The following is a 26,227-nucleotide window of genomic DNA, read 5'->3' as shown; positions in this document are numbered from 1 at the left end:
TATACATATTTTGTCTCTATATTTTATAAAAATAATATAAAATATTCTTCCAATAAATAATATATAAAGTATTTATCATATAACAAATAAAATAATTCCATAATAGGTTATATATAATCTCTACGTATCATTTAATTTTTCATACTTTTATAAAATGTATGAATGAAATATGTATTATTTAATTTAAAAATAAAACACAGCTTTTTAAACTAGTATGAAAACCAAAAATATATTTAATTTTAAGAAGAATAATAAATCAGATTGAGAAACTTCTGGAATATTCCTCTTTCTATAAATACACCTAATAATACACCTTTTTCATAAATATATAAAATATTAAAGATTTGCTCCCATCTAATAAGTTTGGAACAGGCAATGCATTTTGTAAATTAATATTTTCTTTCACCTATAGTTTATTGCTAACAATTATTTAAAGAATTAATAACTGTCTTATTATCATCCTTGCAAGTTCTCACCATACTTAATAAGAATAGTTGTCATCTTTTATATCTTTTTATGATTATTTGGTTATCATTAATACTATCACTTCATATCATTGTTACAATCACTATTACAATTATTATCATTATTGGCATATCTATTACCTCTTACAAATGTCTTTATCAAACAAGTTTAAATTAAGAAGTAAATAGCAATTTCATTTAGTATTTAAGATTTAATATTAAAAATTAAAAGTATGAAAGTTTTAAATTAAAATCCGTAAAAAACAATTATAATAAATAATGATTTTTTATTTTTTTAATTTATAACTGCTATATTTGATGCATGAAACGTTCTGGTGAAGTGAAATTTATTTGGCTACGACAACCAAAACCTATGCACGTGAGGGACATTATTGTGCTTGCCAGACATGGCTAGTGGGCCCATCCATGGACTCTGCTGTGGGCCCAAAATCCAGCTCACTTGATTCACCTTCTTTCAGAACCATTCTTCAAAATTTTCAAATTTTAAAAAAGACAAACCTTATATACACCTTTATTATAGCTGTTAGTGTTCTTCTCCAATCAAATTTAACATTTTACTTTATATGTTATCAAGATCAAATTTTAAATGTGATTGGAGAATAATTCTTAAAAATTATTTAAGCTTTTTTTTTTTTTTTTCTAAAACCAAGCAAATGACTATTTTAAATATAGATAATTGGTAATTGTTTTATAATTGGGTTATTAATATAACATGTTTTTCTTATTTTGTTTATGATCAATTTTCATTGGAAATTTTGACTGACAATCACAAATATACTTTACCCATAAAAAAGATTAATTTTGATTTTAAATTTAAAAAGTAAAAATATATTTTACCCATAAAATAATAATAACTTTAATTTAATTTATAAAAATGTAAAAGGCTTATGAATTCGATTTTATCGTCAAATCTAATGAGAAATTATTCTCTTGGTTTATAACTTGAATGTTAAAATTCTCAAAAATTACAATTTAGTGTTGAATTAGTGTTTAAATGTTACAGTTTGAAAAAAAATGGTTCAGGGAATTAAATAAAAAATTATTCTCTTGAAATAAAATTATTAGCGGTCACTTAATTTTAAAAAATTTAATTTAAAAATGTTATTCTTGTTTTTGAAAAAAAGTTGGCTCCTTTATAAATATCTGTTTCAGATAGCTGTTACAAAGTGTGCCTCGCTTCTAACGTCACCGACTCTCGGTTGCCATCAGTGAGTGAGTGGTCTCAGCATCAACAAAGGTACGAAAAATTCAGATCTCACTTCTTGCTTCGTTACCATTCATGTATTGTCTAATTTCCTTTCTGGGTTTCAGTAATCTGTGTTTCGTGTGCTGTTTAATACTGTACGGTGATAATGTTTCGTGTTAACTCATGATGTTCTTTGAAAAAAAAATGGTTTTGTGCTTTAATTTCTGGCACATTTTTTTACTGCATGCTTATTGGATTTCTTTTGTTGGTGGTAATTTGGCTTTTTTGTTACTACCAAGTTTAGATTTGTTAGTTTCTTAATAGTTTGGAGTGGTGGGTTGTGACCTGGATTGTGAATCCTGTTTTGGGGTGTTCTAGATTGTGTTTTTCATGATTGAATCGATTAAAAATGGCTTCTTTAGCTCTGATTTGTTGATGGGTAGTTTGTCTTGAGATCTAGCATCTGATTCCATCGGTTTTCTTATTCAATTTTGTGCCTTTAAGGTTTTTGAATCCATGCAATTTGAGCATGGCTAGATCAGGAGGGTCTGGCACTGGAATGATTTTGGTTTTGCTTGATCTGTCCTGAAAGAAGCACCTCAAGGCAAAAACAAAAGGGATGCAACGGAATAAATTATGATTTCATTGTAGGGTAGAAGAAACAGGACAGAGTGCCCTCTTCGTCTGATCCTCTTCAATAATAAAATTGAGATCTATGTTTCTGTCAAAATAAAATGTTAATGTTCTACATAAAATTGCACGAATTAAAGAATGAATTAGGAAAATAACAGTATTTATTTATATCGGTTTTACTCTTCTGAGTAAGACGTGAAAACCTTTTAAATCATTTTGTTGGCCTCTACATGCATAGCTTTAAATTTTCCCAATTCTCAATCTTGCCATTTCCCTATTCATTTCGTTTTTGACATCTGCATTTTCCATTCTACCAACTGATTAGCTTACTCATGTGTGTATGCTCATTGAAAGTTTATGTGTTTTTTTAAATGTAAAATATTTATCCGAGTTCATTGAAAACCAATCCCATTACTTACATTGGAGTACATAATAAATACTTCACTGGTTTAAATAAGGAATCAATTGTAGGTAGTTGTTGCTTTTTGTTGATTTCTGATGGCTCTTGGTTATATATGCTGCATATGAGTCTGTTGTTTTTGTTCTTCTGTGAATTTTGGATGTAAAATTCCTAGTGACAAAAAGTGTGATGCTGCTATTTTGGTTGTTTAGCATCACCAAACAGAGGGAAAATGGGTCGTGGTGTGAGTGCTGGTGGTGGCCAGAGTTCCTTGGGTTACCTCTTCGGCAGTGGGGAGCCTGCCAGCAATGTTCAAAGTGCTAACCAGGCTGCACGCACTCAAAATGCTAGTGCTCCTTCACCACCAGTTGAGAAGCAGCAAAGTCCAGCACCAGTTGAAAAGCAGCAAAGTCCAGCACCAGTTGAAAAGCAAATTCCTGCTGGAATTCCTGGAAGTCTCAAAAACAATTACCATCGTGCTGATGGCCAAAACTGTGGCAACTTTCTCACTGTAATTATCTTTCCAAGTTATCTATTATGATTGTTTTAATTTTAACCTGCCCTTTCTTCAACTTTGCTTTAAATATTCTTGTTTCTCTCCACTTACATTAGCCTAGGAAGTACTAGAAGCTTTCACAGTAAATTTGATGCATTTTGGAGTCTCCTCCTCTTGCATTTCCTAGTATTGTCCAGCTAAAAGTAGTGAAGTTACAAGTTTGGTGTTGATAAAATTAAGGGGCAAAACAAAGTCTATGGTTTTTAATTGCAGTAGTACTACATTGTGGGAGATCCTTTTAGCAGAAATTTCTAGCGCAAAGCTTTCAAAACTTTAAGAATAGTTCATGTCTCTCTGCTTAAGCTACCTTTCATGGTTCTCTTGCCTTTTTGGTTGGAAGAATAACATAAATCCTACCTCCTGTTCTTGACATAATATGAGTTTACAAATACTGTACTTTGTGCAACTTATGTAATATTTGCAAGGCTGCTGCTGGCTTCCTCTTTGTTGAGTTAACACTCAACAATGATGTGGCTTAAGGGTTAGACAAGCTTAAATAAATTTAAGAATGAGACATTTTTATTTACTAATAAAACAATTTATGTTAAAATGTATCAGTTTTATTTAAAATTTATTTTTTGAATGCCTAAAACAATTGAACTTGTTTTTAATGATGGTTTGGTTTTGGGGTGCAGGATCGACCATCTACCAAGGTTCATGCTGCTCCAGGAGGTGGATCTTCCTTGGGATACCTCTTTGGTGGTCCTCCAGGGAATTAATTAATTCATGGCTGTGGTTCAAATCTACCATGATGATGAATCATGTGTAAAATAGATAGTGTTCTCATTGCATTGTGTTTAGACCAGTGAACTTTCTTCTTCTGTTATTCTACTGAACCTCTTGACAATGCTGGTGTGGCTGATGGCCTAAACTAAGCTGATTCTAGGTTTGTTGTTCTGTGCTATTGTGTGGGTTTCAATTAAGCAATTTACTGTGCCAATGAGCTAAAGTTCCATTATGAAATCAACTTCAATTTTTATAGTATTTTTATATTTTTTTTTCTTGAGATTTTTAAGGAAAGTAACAGTATTTGTTTGAAAATTTTATAACATATTAGGGTTAAAGTGTTAGTGAATGTATTTTTTTTTGAATGGAATCAATTTTTTTTCTTCATAGTTCCATTCCACTATTTAACAAAGTTAATTTTTGAAATATTCAAAGTAACCCTATTCTTTAAAAAATTATTCAACAGATTAGAAATAGTATTTTTAAATTAAAGTGTGGTCAAATGTATATATTTACTTTTATATTTTTATTATGAAATGAAGGCTCTTTTACAAACAGTAAGATTTTTTTTTTTCAAAATGTTAAAAAAAAGTGAATTAGCTTAAAACTTTATAAATCAAAATTAGTTTTTATTAATGATAGATAGTTTTTTTTAAAATAAAAACAGTTTTTCCATCCATATATTTTATTTTTTCCTATTTTGTTTCGTTTATCTCTTATCTGTTCTCTGCTCTTGCAGACTCTTATTCTTTAAGAAATCGTCTCTTTTAAGTTAAAAATTATGAAAGACGCATATTGAATATTTTATTTTATTTCATTTATAAACCTTAATTTCGAAGTAGTTTTAGAGCCAACATTTAAGCTAATGGTTCAAGAATGTTAGTTAATTTATGCTATTTATTTCTGAAAAAAGTTGAGCTATGACAAGTATGAGGCATGATGAGAAAGTTTTAATTTTTGGGATGTGGATTGAAGTAAGTTCGACTCACTTACTTTTAAAAGTTTGAGGCAAATTAAGAGTAGGTTAATCTATAATTCATTAATAATAATATTTTTATTATAGTTTTTTATCAATATTATTTACTGTTTTTATTGTAAATAATTTTATTAAAATTATACAGATTTGCAATTTGATTTTTAAACATTAAAATATTGATCAATAAAATTTTTTTATCGTATAATTTCAATTTTTAATTATTACTTTTATAATAATATTTAAAAAATTAGGTAAACACTTTTATTCTGATACTATATAAAAGAATTTGAATGAGCCAATATAGTTTTATTACAGTACCATAAATACTACATAAATGTATAAAATAAATTATAAAAATAAAATATTCGATCCTACTTATTAGTCCTTAGTATTGAGTTACAAAATTTATAATTCATCAAAAAATAAATTTGAACTAAATCTTTTTTAGTTCAACCCGTAATTAATCAACTTTATGAGTCACTTTAACTCAATTTAACACCTAGTATTTCTTAAGATTAGTTCTTTCATATATTTTCTTATCAACAAGATATGATCGGTAGCAACGTAACACATACATGAATTGTATTGTCTATAAAAATAAAACATTAAAAAAAACATGATGTAATTCTTTGATATTTCTCAAAAAATTATTTTTCATGTATACAAGTTAATTTAAACTCACAAAAAATTCATTTCATATATTCTTTGATGAGTTTTACTAGTCATTATATCGTGTCTTGACGATGACAAGAGACATGTTATGGAGCATCTCGTCCATTTTTTCTGACTGGGTCTTGGGAACGGATTCCGACATGATGGGAAGAAACCAGAGCACCAAATGATGCGAATGCAAAATGTGAATGCAAAGAGTCTCTGTATTAAAGGACAGAAAAACCTTCTAAAGAGAGAGAAAGACTGAGAAAATACTTTTACTGACTGTCCAAAACAGAATTTACAATTCCTATATATATAACCATCCCTTCTAACAATAATTCCTAATGGGAGGTTCTAGAATTTGCTTACTCATTACTCCTAATGAATAAAATCATATTATGACTCTTATTGCTAATTGCTTGAATGGATTCTGCAACAGTGTGACTCCACTTTTCTCTGAGATTATTGGATTATTTCTTCAATTACTGTTAAATTAATATTGTGTATGAGATTGAAGAGTTGTCCAAATCTTGGAACAAATGAAGAGAGGAAAATTCGTTTGTTACTAGGGGAAGGAAACAAATAAAACAATATATGTTGTAGTTCATCATGGTCATGTTTTTGTTCTAGTTTTAGAAACGTTGTGCACCTCTTTAATGTTTTTTAGTGTCTCGATGGAATAAAAAAGAATGAACAAAATTGACAACAAACTATTCAACAAACCTTGTTAAAATTACTTAACCCAACCCTACATTGCCACATGGATTCTGTTTTTCTAGAATGATGCAACTCTTAACTTGAAATAAAATCTACAATTGACATATCTTTTTTATTTGAATTTACATTGGATGAATTTTGTGGCAAATGGAAGTTGAATGAAAATCAGCAGCGTGTTGCTTTTCTATTAATGAATTGCGGTTTTTAATATATGAGATAATAAAACATTCTTAACAGGAAATTAATTAAAAGTTGTATTATTTATTAAGCGTTCGTTCCTTTTAATAGTAACACTCTCCTTACAGAATATTGAACAGAGTTGATGCCATAAGCAATGTCAATTGATTTCTAATTGGTGGAAACTGGCATGGTTTGCTTCAAACCAAACCATATTCCACAACACTCGAGATCTATGTAGAAGGAAAGAAGGAAGAAAATTAAGTATCCAAACAAATCCTCAGTCAATATATTATAATTCAGAAGTAACTACACATTCATTCTTTTGTAAATTAGCACGCCTCAAGCATACTACAATCGTGACTGGAAACAATTTGGTAGTGTTCTTGTCTTACACGAAGTAGCAATTCAACTTGCTCCAGACGATACAAAATCTCAGGCATTGGAGCCATTGTGATGTCATAAACACCAGCTCCACTCCAAGTTGGAGGGCAAAAGAACATGTTATGATCCAAACAACCACAATTTAGCATACTGCCTTATGTTAAAAGTAGAACAAGGTACAAAGTGGAAGCAAGAAACAAAGCAAGTTCAAATGTAACAAACTAGCCATAAACTTTATTCAGTAGGAGAGAGAAAGCATGTAAACATAAAAAGGTTAACCGAAATCTCATGAAATGCTAATTTACTTCATGGTTTAAATTACTTTTTCCTCCTTCATCCATACTTCTGGTTATGGATATATCAAACAATAATGGTCACTCTGAATTAACTATTTATGTGAAAAAAAAAAAAAAAAAAACAGGAGCGCATCAAGAGAGTATGCTTGGAAAGGTTAACGCAATCTGTTTTTGGTAAAAAGAAATGAGTTCCGAGAATGCTTTGTGAAGAAATTACTACTGTTATAAGGAAAAAAAATGTTCTTTTAATTAGGCAATAAAATAACACTCCTTAACCTTTGGGGATAAAACACGAGCAGCAGAGTTCATACCTAAAATAACAACAATGCTCTTGACTGTAGTGTCTATCTCCTAACAGATGACTGTTGCCTCACAAAGCTGACGAATCATCAAAATTTGAGGAAAGGATATCTCAGAACATGGCGTATTCAACCATCTTCTAGTACAAACATGATTGAACTCCCACCCCATCAATCCTAAAACCCCTATCAGCATTCACTGCTTTTCCACAAAATCATCAACATTTCTGAGAACTTGAGCTAAATTTTCTCATGAGTTCTATGTTTTCAGCAATTGTTGACCCAGGTGTTCCAACAAAACCTAGAGATGCGCAGCTGCATACAGTCTGCTCAACATAAAGAAGTAAATCTGGCAATCTCTGACTGGAACAATACTTGTTACCAATTACACTATATGAATTTGATAGGAACCTCTGCCCATGACCAGCTGTCATGAGTTTTATAGCTGCTCGCTTAATCAGCTTATCATTCGCTTTCAAAAAGTATAACTTATATTTGTGATTCTCACTAACTAAATCACCTAAATAAGTATTAGTCCAATTATCTCCAGGAAGATCAGTCATTATAAAAATATGAATTGGTAGAGGACCTTCCTTCCTTAAAGATTCTAGTTTTTGCCTTAATCCTTGAAATGTGGCCTTTTGATGATTCTTAAACTGCCCATCCAACAATCTAAGTTGTGCGCAAAGAAATGGAGCCCTTATGGTTTGTTTAGCAAACTCCTTTCCAGCTATCAAAATTTCTGGGACAAAGGAAAGAAGTTTAGTCTTCTCCTTAAGAGATAGAAATCTCTGATTCTGATTAGACTCACGGATATCCACATATAGTTCAGAACCTTTGTATGTGGCAGAGAAAAGGGTTCCAAATGCCAGCAGTGAGGCTGATTCAGCTTCAGAACCAGGTCCTAGAGTCTTAAATACATCCTTCCGTCTTCTAACATATGATATTTTCTTTTTCTGCTTCAGTTTTTCATCGGGTTGAAATGAATCTAGCATACCGTCTCCATGCCCATCTTCATTGTAAGTCCATACTGTAGTTCTGCAATCCTCATTGACAGCATATATACACTTTTCAATACTACCATGAAGCCCAGCTAGCAGAGATCCACATTGGTTAAGGCTTTTAGAAACAGGGGAATGCAACTTTGTATCTGCTACGCAAGCCAAATCTAAGCTGATGCCACACCATATCGATACAAAATCCCTAAGATCAATCACTCGAACAAGAGAGGAAGAAACTAATGATGTGATGTCAATAATTTCAGCAATGGATATATACCTGCAAGAACAATGACTAATTAATTTACACACAAAGTGAAATTCGATCTCAGATATAAAATTTCAATAATACAGAAATTATGCAAGAAAGGCATTCATGCCCTTAAATTTTTCTTCCATTGTTACAGCCAATGCTATTATTATGATATAATAGGAAACTTTGTTAGCAATCATATACGAAACCAACAAGCCAACAACTACTAGAAACATTTTTGCAACGTGAAAATCATGGAATTGTAAAGAACGAAGTGGTCAGTATCTGATTGTCATGGAAATAGCTTAAAATATCACCATTTTTCCCAGGTCCCACTGTTAAGAGAGACATCACTTCTTATAACAAACATAGGCAGGAATAGGGTAAGGGGAGCGATTTATCTTGATGGGAATATGAGTATTAATAATGTTTATAATGCTAAAACAAGTATGCTAAACAAATCATACAAAAAGAAAAGGAGGGCTTAGTAAGTATAACTATGGTTAACGCATCGGATGGATGCAAAGCGATTAATATTATACCTCTAAGACCACAACCTTAACTTTCCTCAAGATCTCCGACAAATATAAAAACAAAGCAACAGAACTAAAACAAATTAAATAAAGAATATCTATGTTCTGGTTATTCTAGGAATAATTCCAACAAATCTGACTAGCAATTTTCCATGCAGAATTTCTTCAGTATTTCTTTTACATATTTTTTGATATATTAAAGAATTCATCTTTTTCTTGCTCCTATCTTTTTCACATATAATGTAGCTTCACTTGCACTTCTAATAAATCCAAGTTTTTGAAGATAATTATCAATTATGACATACCAAGCCACCCTTGGAGCCTCTTAAGATCATACAAGGCTTTCTTTAGCTTGTAAACCTTGTCTTGTTGTTCCTTGACTTGAAACGCTTTTGGTAGCTCCACAACAATCTCCTCTTGTAAATACCGTTTAAAAATGGAGATTTTACATCTAAATGGTAAATTTTCCAACCTTTGTGTGCAGCCAAGGCAAGCAACATTCTGATTGCATCAAGGCATTCAATGGAAGCAAACGTTTACGAAAAATCTACTATAAACACTTGAGCATATAATCTTTCCATGTATTTATTTATACAACCATTTGCATTTAGTTTAGTTCTATAAACCCATTTCACCCCAATGGGTTGTTTGTGTTGAGGTCAATCCAATAACTCTCAATGTCATTTTTTTCTATCATATTTAACATGTGGAACAACAGAAAAAACAACCACAACAACAAACTCTCAAATTTGGTAATTTGGTCTGTATCCAAACTAGCCTTCAAATGGAGCCTTTTTTGTTCAAAGCTCTAGTTAGTAGCCTTTGAGTTGCTTTCCAAGTGGTTTGAGGAAATGGTTTTCTGACTAGCTGACAAATTGGCAAGCCGCGCAATCTGCCAACTTGTCTTCAATCATTAAGACACCTTTGGCCAAGACATGTTTTTGCATGTATAACATTCCTGTAAGATGAAAATGTCCAAGTGTTTTATGCCATAGATCAACATTGGTGATTGTGCTTGACAAATCTATTTACTTCTCCTTCATTAGATTCACTCTGAACACATCTTTGCCTTGTGTACATCTTTGATCAAACACCAATTATCTTCAAATATGACTTTGAAGCCTTTCTCCATAAGTTGTGCAACACTCAACAAATTCTAGTCAATGTTAAGCACATATAAAAAATTAGAGATATACTTCAAACCTAACAAGCTTTCAATAGCTAGAGATGATTTGTTCAACAGCTTTGTCAAGCTCTCTAAAAGGCCTCTAGTCGTTGGTCATATGGTTTGTTCAACCGCTCTCTATTAAACATGAGTCACTAGAAGTGTTGATTGTAACCAAACATGTTGCAACAAAGAGTTGCTCATCTTCTTACTCCTCCAAAGTCACCTATGCCTCTTATGATTTAGACTTTCATATTCTGTCTACTGTCCCAAATGGCCTCCACTAACATTTTTCCTTTGGATGATTTGTCTTTTTGCAATGTGAACAAGGGTAAAGTTCTCACCTTGATCCTTGTTGGAGCCTTCTTTCTTTTCGTTCTTCCATTTATTGTTCTTCTTGTCTTTTCCACCACTAGAATTGTGCTTTTACGTGAAAAACACGCTTGTCTCATCATTCTTCTTTGCTCCTGAACTTGTAAAGCATTTACCAATTCTTCTAAGGTGATAGTTGACCAGTCTTTCTCCTCCTCCAAAGCTGAGATTTTTACTCATTTTTTTTGGAACAGTAACCAAAACTTTTTGAAGAATTTTTTCATCTAGAAAGGGCTTCCCAACAAGTTGCTCTTTAATTGCTATACTCATCAACCAATCAGCATAGCTTTTAATTGTTTTTGTCTCCTTGATGCTCTGCATCTTGAATTCTCCAGAATTCTCTAGCAAAGTTGGACGGTTGCATGCCTTTGGTTCTTTCACAGCCAAAGTATTCTTTCTTGAGATAATCCCAAATCTCTTTGACAGATTTGAAATTCATAATTCTTGTAAAAATAATTTTTGACAAGGACGAAAAACGACACTTCTTTGCCTTATCTCACCATGATATCACATATTGGACCAAATATTATTTGTAGGCACAAATAGTGTTAAATCATGATAATATCTTCAACAACTAAGGAATGTAAACTGAAAATAAAAACAAAACAACTAAATACACAAAAATAAAAATAAAAAATATCTATGTTGAAGTTATTCTAGGCACCATTCCGACACTTTTATTTAGAAGAAGCTTTAGTAAGTGAAATTTTAATTGATTCAGTCAATCTCATCTTAATCATATAGACAAATACATACCCAAAGCATCACTTCCAGCTTTCTTCACAAAAATACCAACTATTTAAATCTCGAATAACGGCACTTAGTGGCTGGCTCAAAAAATGCTTTAGAAGGGTAGACACTACTTTGAAAACCCTTTAGTTAATATAATGTATAACAAATGCAACAAAACTTTCAAAGCTGACATTAAATTACTCAAAAGTTTGGACTCTTAAACAAAATACATGTAAAAACCAATAAAAGTCAAGTACNAGTTTCATATATAGGAATTATCAATTATCATCTTCCAAATCCTAGTCTTCTTTATCATTTTCAATATAATTGGATCTATTGACTTCAATTTTGGAAACTAAAATCCCAAAGATAAACCTCTAGAAAAGCCCTGATGTCCTTGTTTAGAGGGACCTTTTTTAGAATCAACAGTGTAGCAACAAGGATTGTTTACAACTGCAATTTGGTCCACTACACTAAACTGATCTGCTACAGCAGTGCTTGTACAAGGCCAGGTGTAAGTACTCTGCATTGTTACATAACTATAATAGCCCTACTTAAAACCCAGAAAATCATAAATCATTAATTGCAATGCGTGAAAAAAACTTACTAACCTTCGACTTTGGACAAGCTCAATCACATGATCCCAAACAGATATCCGAATATCCTTTGGATCTACGACCCGAAACTTTGGACAGCTACCTAAAGCAATAGCATGGTGATCCAGAATAGGAGGAACCACCAAAGTTCGATTCAGTATGCCAACCATTAGAATAGCATTCTTGAACTCTGAAAGTTGGTTGCTGAACCCGCTGTGAGGTGCATACCACATGAATTTCTCCCCTAAGGTAAGGGCTTGGCTGGAGCATTGAGGGGTATGAGATGTTGAAATATTGGACAATCTAGAGATCTGAGCACTAGGTTTCGCATAGTAATAGAACAACAACAAGAACGAGAGGCATATGACAAGGACAGACACGGGAATGAACGGGAATCTGTAAAGCGGTTTTCTTTTAGACAACATTCTGGTTGGTGTGTAAGGATTCAAATTGTTTATGGCTGTGCACTTGTAACACCCATTGATAAAACCCCCACATTCAAGGAAGTTTGCAGAGAACAATTGAGCTCAACAATAACCTGAAACTTTCTCATCCCTGAAACAAATTTGGAATAAAAGTAAGAAAAAAAAGAATCTGTGAGAACAATGCCTATGAGGAGATCAAATTATAAAAAAAAAAAAAAAAAAAAAAAACTAATGTCATCAAGGTAATGCCCTGATCAGACCAATGGTGACGATGTAGAACTATGAGTTGTTAAAACCATAACTTCCAAATTAATTGACTGTCAAATGGACCAAACGAATCAAGTAACAGTTGTTACCATCACTACCGTTTGTTAGTTAGGATTACTGCTTAGAAGCAGTAATCGGTTAGTTCTGTTAGTTTTTGGTTAGGATTTTCATCTTTACCCTTCTTCCTCTGTTTACTGAAAACATATATAAGCTAGAGTTTTCCTTTTTCTATTGAGTGTGAACATTATCAAAAGCAATAATAAGAGTTTTCAGTTTTCCTTACCTGTTTCGTGCCTTCCTTTGCCTCCATGTCTCCTCCGATCTCTGCCGTCATGGAAGCCCCTTTCGCTGCAGCCCTAGCTTTCAGATACCATCTCTGATAGTTATCTCAAATTCTGGTCTCTCTCTGCATCCCACTGTCTTACTCTACTCTGGGGCACAATAACATCTTTGCCTTAATTATTTTTATTCAGCATCATAAATAGTCCCCTCATTTTCAAAATTCATTTAGCTATCATACATTATTTAACGCAAATGGTAAATATGCATTCATCCTACTGGTCATGCAATGGCATGAATTGAGAACTAAGCTAGGTTCTTCTCTAATTTTCAAACATCCTAAGACGATTTTTGGATCCACACCCTCCGACCTAGTTACCTCGCATGCAGAATCGTTTTTTTCTTAGGCTCCTGTGAAATCGAGCAAAAAAATTATATTGATTTCTAGGTCACGATTTATGCAGAACGCACCTGAGTAACACTTGCAGCGGTTCACTAATTCTCTCTGTCAAATTTCTGTCTGTTTGGAGGGTTTATGTTGCGTTCTCCAACATTACCAACAGATCTGTGTGTTGTTGTCTTTCTCAGTTCGTTCTGCGATTCCTTTGAGTTTCCTCACCACCCTCTTCTATCTCTGCCATTTCACTGCCCTTCCATTTCCGTGAAATTATTAAAATTTATTATAACATAATATATTATACATATTTTAATATAATCTTAAATTATTACCGAAGCTTTTATATATTTTTTTTTTAAATATACCTTCTTTAAAAAGTACAACTTTTTTTTTTCTTGTTTTATTTATTAAGTTGGATTTGTCTATTATTTGTAAATAGGTGTGACAGTGATAGATTAATTTCTATTTTCATCTATATTTTTTAAACGACTGGGTTAAAGTTAAAATAATATATTGAAGAGAATTTGAAAATAATATTTGTATTATATCATGAAAAACAAGGTATTGATCAATGTTTGGCACTTATTATTATATGATTTAGATACAGAAAAAGATATTGTAATAGTTAAGTAGGAGATAAAGATTCAATCACCCATTAATCCCGTTTTTGTAACTAATTGTTTATTCTTGAATATGTAAAGTTTACCATGGTGATCAGCTTTTTATGTATTTTTTTTGGTTGAAAATGTTTTTCATGTGTTTCTCTTAATGTGTTTTATGACTTAAAACTTTCACTTCTTACTTTTTTTTTCTATAAGTTTTTTTAGTTATTTGTCAATTTAGAGATTATTTTTATAAGAAACAAATTAAATACGTAAAAAAATGTTTAATATTATATTAGAAAGTTTTTCAATAGTTCATAGAAACAACGTCCAATCAAATGAAATTTTAGTTGAAAGACTCTATTGAAATATTCTTTTTTTCAAATCTTGTTTGAAAAGAATGTTTTAAACCCGAACATAAGTTTGACTTATGAAATTATAATTCGACTAATATCAGTTATTTTATTTTGTGTATATACTAAAACTTATGCAATATTATAGAATTGATAAATCATTAGTTTATATCGAACTTATGTTCAGATCCAAAAAGCATAATCAAGACAATTAAATTTAATACTTCAGTCTGTATTATAAAACAGCCAGCTCTTTACATAAAGAGCATTTGCATTTCCCTTGCAACTTTTATCAATTCATACATATAAGTTACAATCGTAACTCTTTTTTTGTTACTTCTATGCTGTGTGATCACATTAACTTGGTGTGATTTGTCTCTTCTCAAACTTCTGACACAATTTACATACAAAGTTTCAGAAATTCCTGCGGTTAATATGCATATATATTTCTCAGAAACTTTTCCATCTCACAGGAATTATTCTATATATCAACATTTGATGAACATGTAGTACAAATGATAAACAATATTACAGTTAATATTAATTATTGCATACATACAACATGAGATATTATGACAACATAAAAAAAACACTTCATATGATAAAGAGTGAGATATGTTCTTAGCAACCTCTAGTGTAATCGGCACAAAAACGTCTAGGGCCACCTCCATTTGGTTCCGGCAAGCAGCTACGATAATTCAGTAATTCTGGACAAAGAATAGCTTTGTTGTTGCTGTTGCCTGTTTTTCCACAGACAGATAGACTGACATCATAGAGCATTCTGTTGACATGGGAATCAAATGAAAACTCTGATTCAAAGTTATTGCCTATGAAACCCTCATACTTGGCATTCACAACGTAAATCATCAGCAACACCATCCACACACCCTTCTTCATTTTCTTTTCTCTCTCACAAACCAACAACCCTATGTAGTCATTTCCCTCCTTTTCAATATAAATATATATAGTACTGTAGTGATTATTCTTAATTAAATACAAGAGTTTTTTTTTCGAAATATAGTTTAAAAGATATAATTTAAAATCTAATAATTAGTTGATTTTTTTAGATATTTTGGGCTTTTTGAGCTGGGGAGCTTTGCATTTATTTAAACTTGTCAATGCACGTGTGTTTTCCATCTTTCAAACCTTTTATCTCGTAATCCATGCATGTGAGTTCAACTAATTTCTCCTTTCATTTCCTATTTTATTTTTTTCTTTTCCTTCCTGCACCCTCACAATTTCTTCACACACTCCCATGACCATTATGACTACAACGAAAGTGATATATATAGTATTAGTCTTGAATAATATTATGGTTAATAGGTGTCATAATTCGTAATGTTTTTAATGTTAGTAGGTGTCATATATTTTTAATGTTAGTAGGTGTCATAATTCATTGAATAATATTACGGTTAAATATGTTTTTTTCTATCATATATTTTTTTGTTTTTTTCCTCTTTCAAATTTTATTCTATTTTCATCTCTTTCTTTTTTAAAAAATCATAGATTTAGTCTTATATGACCAACTCAGTTAGTTTTATGTAGTCACGTCCTCAACTTATTCGAGAAATGTTTCCTGTGTCTTAGGTTAGTAAGATAGCTCAATGAAAAATGTTGTCACGTTCCTAACCTAATAAAGTTGACAATACACGTATACTATTTTCATATGCCGACAAGATATTCTTATAACTTGGTCACGTCCCTAACTTGATAAAGTCGGTAATACACGTGTATTGTTTTCACAGGTCGACAAGTTATTCGTATAACCTGGTTAGGCATTAGAATAATCCTATAAGGTGCACAGAGAACTTAGATAGCTCGTTTAGAGTCTAAATAGCTCGGTAAGGTACTACCGACCAAATTAGTTTAGTCCTCCAAACATCTTACTAAGCTATCTCGACTTCCCATTAGGTTATCTGAGTTCTCCCTTCACTTTACCGAGCTATCCAAACTTCTCACGAAGTTATCTGAGTTCTCCATTCACCTTGTCGGACTATCTGAGCTTCCTACTGAGCTATCCAAATGTATTATCGACTTGGAGACACAATATATGTGTTTTGCCAACCTTTCCAAACTGTTGATGTGGCACACCGTTTGCCACCGAATTATCTTGCCAACCTGATGACACCTTACACATATCTCAAATAGTGGCACATTATTTGTCATGTAAAAAAAAAAAATTAATGGTGTTGGTGACGGAGGATTAAATCCATAACTTTCTAAAAAGAAAAACCTAAATAAAATAAAGTTTAAAAAATGAACAAAAACCAAAAACACTAGATAATTTAGGAATCAAAACATATTTAATTCAATAAAATAATTGGATCCATGCTATGCACGAGATTTTAATTTTAAATTTTAAATCAATTTTCAAAATTATATTGTAATTTTAATTATCATATTATAAAAACCCAATTCATAGTTTTATTTTATTCCAAAAATAACTGAGTTTTTCACATGCTTCACTATGTTCACATCATGTTTTACTAAGTTTTCCAGATGCTCTACCGAGTTCCACCTCACGCCTTTCATGTTCTCCAATAATACAAATAAATTAAAGTTAATTAAAATAGAATCACCTCACATATACCATTGCCACTTAATATAAAATGTCCACTTGTATAGGTGATCCTTAAATACTTTAACGCAGTTAGGAAAAAGAAACTTAATTGAATAAAATTGATGAATATTAGGATCAATTTGAAAAAAAATAAATATTGGGACCAAATTAAAAAAGCTTCACAAAAGTTAAAGGCCAAATCAACGTTTAAGTAAACAGAAAAATTATATTATTCTTTTTTAAAGTTTGATGACTAAAATATATTAAAATTTTGAAAAATAATAAATTTAAATTTTACGTTAAAGTTTAGAAACTAAATACAAATTTAAACCAATTTTAATTATATGACAATATTTTATCACTTCAAATGTATATTTTGTTACATAATTTAATTTTTAAGATTTTGGAAAGTACTCTCTAATTTTTTTTTCATTTTCATGTTTTATAAAGTATTTTCTCAATTGTAAAAAAATAAATAAAAATATGGTTGGATGTACTTTCCATAATACTGTTTAATAAAATGTGTTTATATAAATGCATTCTATTATAAGAACCACAACAAAATTGTTTCTCAAATACCTAATGAGGAGACGTTTTCAACCAAAATTTCGTGAGAAGCAAACTTGATTTTAATTAATATTTATAATTCTAGAAGCATTATTATAAGCAAGGGAGAAACAAACGTAATTTTAATTAATCCTTCTGATACTAGAGCATTACGACAATATTTGAGCGAAAAGAAGCATAAAAGTATGTTGGTAGTGCACGAGTGCAAATGAAATAAGAGTGCTTTGAAATGTTAGAGATAAATGAGGGTAAGCATATTATTTTACATAAAAAAAGGAGTGTAGATAATAAAACAAGAAGTGCAGAAAGTAAATGTAGGAGTGTAAATAGCAACAAATGAATATCAATTTGTACATTTGGGCCGGTCCAGATATCAACACAACAGCTTTATAATTCCAGTTATTTTCCCACGGTCTCTTTTCACTTCTCTGCTGCTGAAAAACCTAGGGTTAAGACTTCCTTGTTAGGTTTTCAACAGCTTTGTGCGCACAATGGTGAGTCTTATTTTTCGCACTGGATCTGAGATTCTTTCTTCAATATTTCTATTTCTATTTTCATTTGTCTAATCGTCTATGCATTTTTCCTCCTCTAAATGATTACCTATGAAACAAAGAAGAGAATGATAAAATTTTCCTTTCTTTTGATAAATGTGGTTCCTGAATTGTTTTGGTTTCAAACAAAGTTCAGACAATTTTTCTTATAATTTTATGGTTTGATAGAACCTTTGTGTGTTATTTTTGCGTAGAAGAAAATTAAACAGTAAGATATAATTTATATGCATATCGTATTCTGATTGAAATTTGCTTCTCTGCTTTTGTGTTTGAATAGGTTCTTCAAAACGATATTGATTTGCTGAATCCTCCGGCTGAGTTGGAGAAGAGAAAGCACAAGCTCAAGCGTCTTGTTCAGTCCCCAAATTCTTTTTTTATGGTACAGAATCTCTTATTATTATTTGAAATCGAAAATGTTATTAATTTTTTTATTNATAAAAAAGCTCTATCAGTAAACTTTAGATTATCTGTTACAGGATGTGAAGTGCCAAGGCTGCTTCAACATGTAAGTAGGATTTCTTTTCTTCTTTAAATTTGATTATAATGATATATGAATAAGTGATGTGAATCTGGCTATGCAGAACAACTGTGTTTAGTCACTCTCAGACAGTTGTGGTATGTGGTAACTGTCAGACTGTGTTGTGCCAACCAACCGGTGGAAGAGCTAGGTTAACTGAAGGGTGCTCATTTAGGAAGAAGGGAGATTGAATAGTGTAGTAATCAAACTTTTCTTTATCATGGTTAAGACTGGTGAAGGGTGCTCATTTAGGAAGAAGGAAGATTGAATGGTGCAGTAATCAAACTTTGGGTAGGGATTTTATATGAAATCAAATTGAGTTATGCTGTGGTAATTTTTTTTTGTTAGATTGTAAGTCGTTTATAAGACATAGATATTTCTTGCTGAATATGATTTAATTGGGATATTGGACTTTGCACTGAATAGCATGTATATATCTTATGTGGTTGTACTTTTAAGTCGGTCAAAAACATGATTGCTTGGTTGTTTTTATAGTTTTTATTTTCTCCGTTAAAGAAATAATAGCTTTTTTATAGTTAAATCTAAATTTAATTTTAAAAAAATAAGATTGAGCATAGACTAATTAGTTCTAAGGAATGAGTTTTTTAATGATAGTTTTTAGGTATTTAAAATTTAAATAAAACTAATGTAACATAAAGTTATATAAATTATATTATTATTATTATTACATTTACAAATATTTAGTACATTGAAATTAATTATATGTTAACCTTTTATAGTTTTTATTTATTGTCTTTCACTTTTCTCTATATGGGTACGTTACTAATTCTTGAATTCTATAATGCAAATCTTCTTCCTGGGAAGAGAGAAATAAAGTAGAAAATGAATAAAGTCTAAATAGTCCAGTAAAATGCACGAAGAAGAATTTAGATAGTTCGATGAAAAGTTTAAATAGCTCAATAAAATATATAAAGAATTCAAATTTTTGTTGCGGAGAATTATGATTTTGGACGAATGACGGTAACAATGAGGTAGAAGTTTTGTTTATATATTGAAGGAATGTAACAATTAAGGGGGAGTCTAGCTTTGACAATGTTGTAAACTTGTTTTCAGTAGTTCGTTTTTAATTAAATATATTTTAAGCTTTTCTTTTCATTGTTTCATTTTTTCTTATTTTATTGTCTTTCTGCCTAATTTTAATTTTGCACAATGAACTCCAATCCAGTGTTAATATCTGATTTTCTAAATCAGCCACGGGTTATACACTATTTTACTGTTATTAGTTGACTTTTTCATAATTTTAAGCAATAGATTGGAGCACTTGCTATGTTGTTAATGCTTTTATTTTGATATTTACTTTTACTTTTTAGTTTGATCATACATTTCATTTAATATGTTTTGCACTTTACATTCCAATCTTGCATTTTCAATTTCTCAATTTTAGTAGTGTTTAATTATTTTTGCCTTTAATTATGACTACTTTATGTTTTCAAAAAAAAAAAAAAAACCCAAACACATGTTCTTTTGCATCCAATTAAAGAACTCACATGATATTGTTCCTTGGACTGAGCTAGGTTAACCTTTATACTACATTAGTTAAGAGATAAAATTAGTTTATACTACATTAGTTAAGAGATAAAATTAGTTTTATTTGATGAAACTTGTGCGACACTAAAGTCCTCTTTAAATTAAAGCCCTCTTTAAGTTGTCTTAATAAGAAAACTTTTTAGTCTAACTTAACTAAATATTTTTTTAAATATATGCATTTATTAGCTGGCATGGTTCTAATATCAACCGTGACAATTGTTGTAAATAGTAATGTCACATATAATGTATAGGCATCTTAAAGAATGTTTTGTCTGCAGCTGGATGGAACATGTAAATAACAATTTTTGGATGTTTTGGTAGTTTTCAAAATGTTATATATATTATCTCTATTTTATATTTATCTTTTATATTTAGTTAGTTTATTATTATTTCTTATTTGTATTTTTAATTTAATGCATATTTTTTCTATTGTAAATAGAGGACGCTATGTGTATATTCAACATAAGAGAGATTAATCTCATATATAGTTTTTCACTATATAAAACATGGTATCAAAGTCAAGTTGTTTTGAGAAAAAAGTTTATGTCACCTCTATTGCTATACCCGTCGCTGCCGGCGACGCCTTCTACCATCGCTATCGGCAATGCTGTTGTCTAACGCTGACTCTATCGGAGTACTAGTTTCGAGTGACGATCACATGATTTTGATTCTCTCGACCAGGAAATCATCGTGCCATTAGATGCCTTCATCGGAGCTCTCACACGCTCTTGGCACCTTTACCTTTTGAAGTTGAGGATCTTCTCCCTTTTTCATCGTACACGGTGGCACGTCTCACAACGATTCAGGGCATCGGGGTAGCTCTTTTTCCTCTTTCACGTTCGTCGTGCGTGGTCACACTTTTCGTCTCTTCTCAAGCAACTATTTAGAGCATCAATGTTACCTTTTTTTCCTTTTCAGGTGCCTTGATTGAAGAATGTTGGATTTTTAAGGTTTCTCTCTCCTATTCATCAATGGCTTATTCCGTTGGTGTCTCTTCTGACCTCTATTTTATCACCATTACGTTTGACTCATCCATATATGCTTCTTCTCCCGTGGAAAAAATGCTTTTGTTAGTTTATTATAGCCATGGTAGCTCTTTAACAATGACTTTTTTATCCATTGGATGTCAAGAATGTATTCTTCAACGATGATTTGTGAGAAGATATTTATATGGAGCAACTTCCCAAATTTGTTGCTCAAGGGAGTCTTCTAGTTGGTATTTCATTTTATATGTCGTCTTCGCAAATCATTAACAATTTGGTGTCCCTTAAATGCAGAAGAAGATATTTTCACTAAGTCTATTGATTATATTAGTAGCAAACTCGATACATATGATTTGTATACACAAGTTTTAGAGGAAGTGTTAGATATATTATCTTTATTTTATATTTATCTTTTATCTTTAATTAGTTTGGTATTATTTTTTTATCTATATTTTGAGTTTAGTCCATATTTCTTTTATTATAAATAAAGAACCCTATGTGTATATTCAATACAAGAGAGATTAATCCCACATATAATTTTTCACTATATTCAACACAAAATAATTATAACACTTTGTGTAGAGATTGGTATCGCGCAACAAAATGTTTAAAGAGTGTGATAAACGGAGAATAATCAAGAGGGGAGGGGTGAATTAATTCTTTTAAAATTTTGGTTTCCTTTTAGAACTTTTATCGAACAACTTATAAATAAAAGGATGAAAGGATAAAAGAAATTACACAAATGATTTTATCTTGGTTCGAATCAAAAGATCCTACGTTCAGTTATTAATCACTATAAAAGAGTGATTAACTTTTTCACTAAAAAATAATTTCATATTACAATAAAAACGATACAACAATTAAAAAAAAAAACACATTCCTTCGACACACGATAGAATGAATACCAACTCAATCAACTTGAAGAAAACTCAATCTTAAAAATAACTCATGAGCTCACAATATTAAAGAAGGAAAAGAAAGTTTAGAAAAAAAAATTCTAAAGAGATACTAATTGTTTAAGATAATAAAACATATTTATAAAATTTTATTTATTTTATTAAATTTTTAACATTAAAATACCTATCAGTTCTAATATTCTATTTTTAATTATTATATATTATTAATTATAAAAAAAACAGAAAAAAAAACTTTTACCCCATAAAAAGAATAACTTTGCTATTATTTAAAAATTAAGCACCCAAATTCAAGAACTTTAGAAAGTAAAAATACCCAACGACATGTAAAAAAAAGTAATTCATAATACAAGGCATATTTTTTATACACACTAATTATGCAACTTTACGTTAGGATGTGACGTGCCAACAACAATCCATCATTGTTCAATCCACAATTTTAAGATTAATTAGCACTAAAATAAAATATCTAATGTCGGTTTTGTCGTTTGCTAGTGAATTAATTCGTAGATTAGATTTATTAAAGCTGACAAGTTATTGGAAAGTTTTACGAACAAAACTTGAATTTAATGAAGCATCATATAAATATTCTCGGATAAAACCAAGGTAACTCCTTAACCAATATTTATGTTGTTTCTTTATTACTGACGGGATAAATTCAAAATAAATAAAAAAAGTTACAAAAATAATTATCATAGCGAAAACTCTGAAATTGAAATTATTAAAATACTAGGCTAAAACCCCAAAGATACCATGCTGGTAAATATACTCGTCTAATAAATACAAAAGTTGAACCTTAGCATGGGTTTAAAATGAGAATTCTATAATTTGTATAAATATATTACATTTGTGTTTATCTTATTTCAAATTATTTTATTTGTATTTAAATTTATTAAATTTTAATCTGTTTATTTAAATAAAATATTTCAATTATCGTTAAGTGTAATTTTTTAAATATTAAATTACTATTAAAATTAAAAGATAATATTAATGATTTTTTAGCAATCTTATTTAATATTTTTTGGTCAAAGTTTAATATGTTTTTTCAACTAATATTTGATACGTTTGTTGACCATAATTATTTACACTAACTTCAATTCGGATTATTTTTACGATGTTGTTATTTTTACAATCTATAACAAAAACAAGAAAAATAACCCTGAAAATGTAAATAAAAAACAACTCTTATCAAAATCAATAAAAAGAACTTAATTGACATCAATAAAAAAATAGTTATCCTAATAATATGTTGGTTTTAGATACCTCAACTAAAATTGAATTGAAAAGAAAATATGAAAAGAAGACATAAATTTGAAAATATAAACAATTTCAAATTCTTACTTGAGTAAAATTTTAAAATTATTTTATTTAAGTAATAATTACTTTCATAAAATTCTGATAATTCATTTTTTTTTTAATTTTTTTATATAAAAAAACATATCTTATAATACCTTATATTAATATAAGGTAGTATATTGATTAGCTTAGCACTTGTAGACTATGATGATGATGAAAGACTTACTAAAAGTGTCAAAAGACTTAGAAGTTAGATTTCTTTTTTGTTTAATGACCATTTTGCCTGTGAAAGCGAAGAAAAGTGAAAACTAAATGTACTTTGGATTACATCCCTCTTATGTATAAACATTCACATGGAAATGTTCTTTTAAGGAACCAAATTATTAAATTACTTAATTTTCTATATATTTGTTTTCTTAAAAGTGAAGAGAAAGACGTGTCAAGAAATTTCCTTAAATGAGAAAGTAATCAAAATCATAGCTACAATAACATTAAAAGATTAAGGAAAAAAAAAAAGAAAAAATTGTACATTAGCACCCATAAGTTTTTCTACTCCATGACATATATCCGGATAATAATATTTAGACAACATCTTTTATACAACATTTAAACATTGATTACGTGTTAAATTGTGATTGGTCAAAAATTACTCCACAATCAATATTAATAAGATAAACTATGATTATATCATGGAAGAAAATTGCATTTATAGTTTTTTAACTTTGAAATCATGAATATTTTTGTTGGATTAAAAAATTAAAAGCATAATCGGTTTGAAGTAGTCAAACAAAGAGGGTGGTGGCGAGTGCTGTTGGCAACGAAGATTGTCAAAATATGAAAGTGATTGAAAGAATTTGATGAGCAGACAAAGGAATGGCGACAATGGTTGCTTTCGTCCCACCAAAATATCTAACACCAAACAAAATTTTTCTTTAATATCCAAAAACACCTTTCAATTATTCTCTTCTTCAACTTAATTACTATCTAAATATAATCAAATCATGAAATATTAAATTTAATTTTCTCTTAGTTACGCTTCTAAAAATCTAAATTACAATATTCTGTTTTTTTTTTTTTTTAATTAAGAAACTTTACTACTGAATCTCTCTTAAAACGCTGTTTGACGAAATCATAACATAAATCAGAAATCCAACTTGTTAATATCAAAAACATTTTATTCCAATTCCATTGCAATCTTAATCAATTTCACGTGCCAAACTACGATACCTTAAAACATCCTCATACTACTGAGATTCAGTTTATACCTAAAAAATATGCAGAACATTTTTTTCCACTTTATTAATCTATATCCTGCTCCAATCAAATCATTTCAGAAATTCAGTTGTTCTTAATTTTGACAGTTTCTTCTTCTTTTCATCCTCTCAAAACTTCACTTTTCCAGAACGATAAACCACCGAGAAATTCTTACAGTATATATATAACAGTGAGGATATGCAAAACATCTGAAAAAATTTATGAAAAAACAAAAATTGAAGAAACCCTCTGCAGAGATAGTGATTTATTATTTGCAATCTTACATGGAATTATTCTTAAGCAGAAATTGATAAAGTGAGAGAGTACAGATGATATGATAATACAGAGGCAGTAACAGTACAGTACAGTACAATTGAAGTATGAATAACAAGACAGGGAAATTAAATTAGACTAGACAACCTTAAAACAAGAAAAGGAAAACCTCAAAACGAGAAAGGAAATTGGAAGGTGTTCTTAGCAGTATCTGGTATACTCAGCACAGTTTTTGTTGGGGCCACCGCCGTTTTTGGATGGGATGCAGCTGCGGTAACCTTGCTTTTGTGGACAATTTACAGCTTTGTTGTTGCCGTTGCCTGTTTTGCCTGAGACTGATTGGCTGACATCGTAGAGCATTCTTGCGGCATGAGAGGGAAACGAGAATTCTGATTCGAAATCGTTGGCGATGAGACAATCCTCTGTGACACAGTTGTCGGCGTTGAGAAGGTTGTGGTGGATGAGAAGGATGAGGAGCACAAGGGAGAAACCCTTCTTCATCTTTTGGGAACTGTGTGTTCTCACTGGACAAACCAGATTATGGTACACAGTGAATACCTCTGTCGCTTTTGTACTGTTGGGTTATGCTAAAATAATTCAGGAATCTTCTTTAATTTGAATTTAATTTTTCTTTTAAATTTAAATACATTTTACTCTTTCAACTTAATAAAATAATAATAGATATAATTAATTATCAATATTTAACCTATTAAATAATATTTTAAATTTATATTTGACTTTTTTTGAAGATTATTTAACAAATTTTAATTTAAATATTAGTTTAAAATGATTAATTCATTTAGTTTTTAAATTTGAAAATCGCATCTGAATTTTAAAACATAAGTAAATTTTATGTTTGTACTCTTTAACATATTAATTGATAATAATTTTTTTAAAAACACTAAATGTGATTAATTGATTTTTTTAAAAAATGATTTTAATAGATTTATATTTATTTTTATTAAGGATATAGATATGACGCTCATTAGAATAATCCTACCTTTTTCTTAACACTTTTCTAATTTTTCTTTCATTTTTTTTTGGATTATAACATGTATTCTCTCTTCGATCAACTTTATTTATGAAAATAGTCATTATAAGCCTATTATTTATTATAAGTAGACAACAAAGACTAACATTTGATTGAACATAATTTGTTCTTTTAGTTAAACATAATTTGCTTAGTGTATTGAGATTACTGAAATTTGAGGCTTGTCTTTGTCTTTTTGGAAATGGAATAAAATTAAATAGAATATATTAAATTGTTGTTTAAGAAAACAAAATTACATGATCATTTTTTTAT

General features: G+C 30.1%; 4 protein-coding genes across 6 annotated transcripts; 2 read left to right on the top strand and 2 right to left on the bottom strand.

The window, feature by feature from the left end:
• The first annotated feature begins 1,610 nt into the window (after positions 1 to 1,610).
• Positions 1,611 to 4,244, top strand: LOC106764817 (protein SPIRAL1-like 2). The gene is made up of 3 exons (XM_014649252.2): positions 1,611 to 1,722; positions 2,917 to 3,215; positions 3,896 to 4,244. The coding sequence occupies exons 2-3, from the start codon at positions 2,937 to 2,939 to the stop codon at positions 3,977 to 3,979; spliced, it is 363 nt and encodes a 120-aa protein (XP_014504738.1). The 5' UTR covers positions 1,611 to 1,722; positions 2,917 to 2,936; the 3' UTR covers positions 3,980 to 4,244.
• A 2,531-nt stretch (positions 4,245 to 6,775) lies between these two features.
• Positions 6,776 to 13,765, bottom strand: LOC106774187. Of its 3 annotated transcripts, XR_002669088.1 has the most exons (5): positions 13,581 to 13,765; positions 13,114 to 13,261; positions 12,154 to 12,693; positions 7,502 to 8,767; positions 6,776 to 6,987 (listed from the first exon to the last, which is right to left on the bottom strand). XR_002669088.1 is itself a non-coding variant. In XM_014661088.2 (4 exons), the coding sequence occupies exons 3-4, from the start codon at positions 12,561 to 12,563 to the stop codon at positions 7,708 to 7,710; spliced, it is 1,470 nt and encodes a 489-aa protein (XP_014516574.1). In that variant the 5' UTR covers positions 12,564 to 12,693; positions 13,114 to 13,261; positions 13,581 to 13,765; the 3' UTR covers positions 7,411 to 7,707. The 3 variants fall into 3 exon arrangements, 2 of the variants coding, with proteins under 2 accessions (XP_014516574.1, XP_014516581.1); XM_014661088.2 differs by lacking the exon at positions 6,776 to 6,987 and having other exon boundaries at positions 7,411 to 8,767; XM_014661095.2 differs by lacking the exon at positions 6,776 to 6,987 and having other exon boundaries at positions 7,411 to 8,767; positions 13,114 to 13,256.
• Positions 13,766 to 17,955: 4,190 nt separating this feature from the next.
• Positions 17,956 to 19,146, top strand: LOC106767427 (40S ribosomal protein S27-2). Its single transcript, XM_014652322.2, has 4 exons — positions 17,956 to 18,082; positions 18,417 to 18,518; positions 18,616 to 18,644; positions 18,721 to 19,146. The coding sequence occupies exons 1-4, from the start codon at positions 18,080 to 18,082 to the stop codon at positions 18,845 to 18,847; spliced, it is 261 nt and encodes an 86-aa protein (XP_014507808.1). The 5' UTR covers positions 17,956 to 18,079; the 3' UTR covers positions 18,848 to 19,146.
• Positions 19,147 to 24,887: 5,741 nt separating this feature from the next.
• On the bottom strand, positions 24,888 to 25,484 carry LOC111242278. Its single transcript, XM_022784794.1, has one exon. The coding sequence runs from the start codon at positions 25,423 to 25,425 to the stop codon at positions 25,126 to 25,128; it is 300 nt and encodes a 99-aa protein (XP_022640515.1). The 5' UTR covers positions 25,426 to 25,484; the 3' UTR covers positions 24,888 to 25,125.
• Between the last annotated feature and the right edge of the window lie 743 nt (positions 25,485 to 26,227).

The sequence above is a fragment of the Vigna radiata genome, chromosome 1 (assembly GCF_000741045.1).
Source record: "Vigna radiata var. radiata cultivar VC1973A chromosome 1, Vradiata_ver6, whole genome shotgun sequence".
NCBI classification, from domain to species: Eukaryota; Viridiplantae; Streptophyta; class Magnoliopsida; order Fabales; family Fabaceae; genus Vigna; species Vigna radiata.
This window is presented reverse-complemented; position numbering and strand designations above follow the sequence as displayed.

Bases quoted from the DNA above. Each gene is read 5' to 3' on its own strand.
- LOC106764817 (XM_014649252.2), top strand. From the start codon at position 2,937: ATGGGTCGTGGTGTGAGTGCTGGTGGTGGCCAGAGTTCCTTGGGTTAC. The intron at 3,216-3,895 runs GTAATTATCTTT...TTTGGGGTGCAG, and splicing joins ACTGTGGCAACTTTCTCACT to GATCGACCATCTACCAAGGT.
- LOC106774187 (XM_014661088.2), bottom strand. From the start codon at position 12,563: ATGTTGTCTAAAAGAAAACCGCTTTACAGATTCCCGTTCATTCCCGTG. The intron at 8,768-12,153 runs GTTAGTAAGTTT...TTGTTCTTGCAG, and splicing joins GAGCTTGTCCAAAGTCGAAG to GTATATATCCATTGCTGAAA.
- LOC106767427 (XM_014652322.2), top strand. The intron at 18,519-18,615 runs GTACAGAATCTC...TATCTGTTACAG, and splicing joins CCCCAAATTCTTTTTTTATG to GATGTGAAGTGCCAAGGCTG. The intron at 18,645-18,720 runs GTAAGTAGGATT...CTGGCTATGCAG, and splicing joins TGCCAAGGCTGCTTCAACAT to AACAACTGTGTTTAGTCACT.
- LOC111242278 (XM_022784794.1), bottom strand. From the start codon at position 25,425: ATGAAGAAGGGTTTCTCCCTTGTGCTCCTCATCCTTCTCATCCACCAC.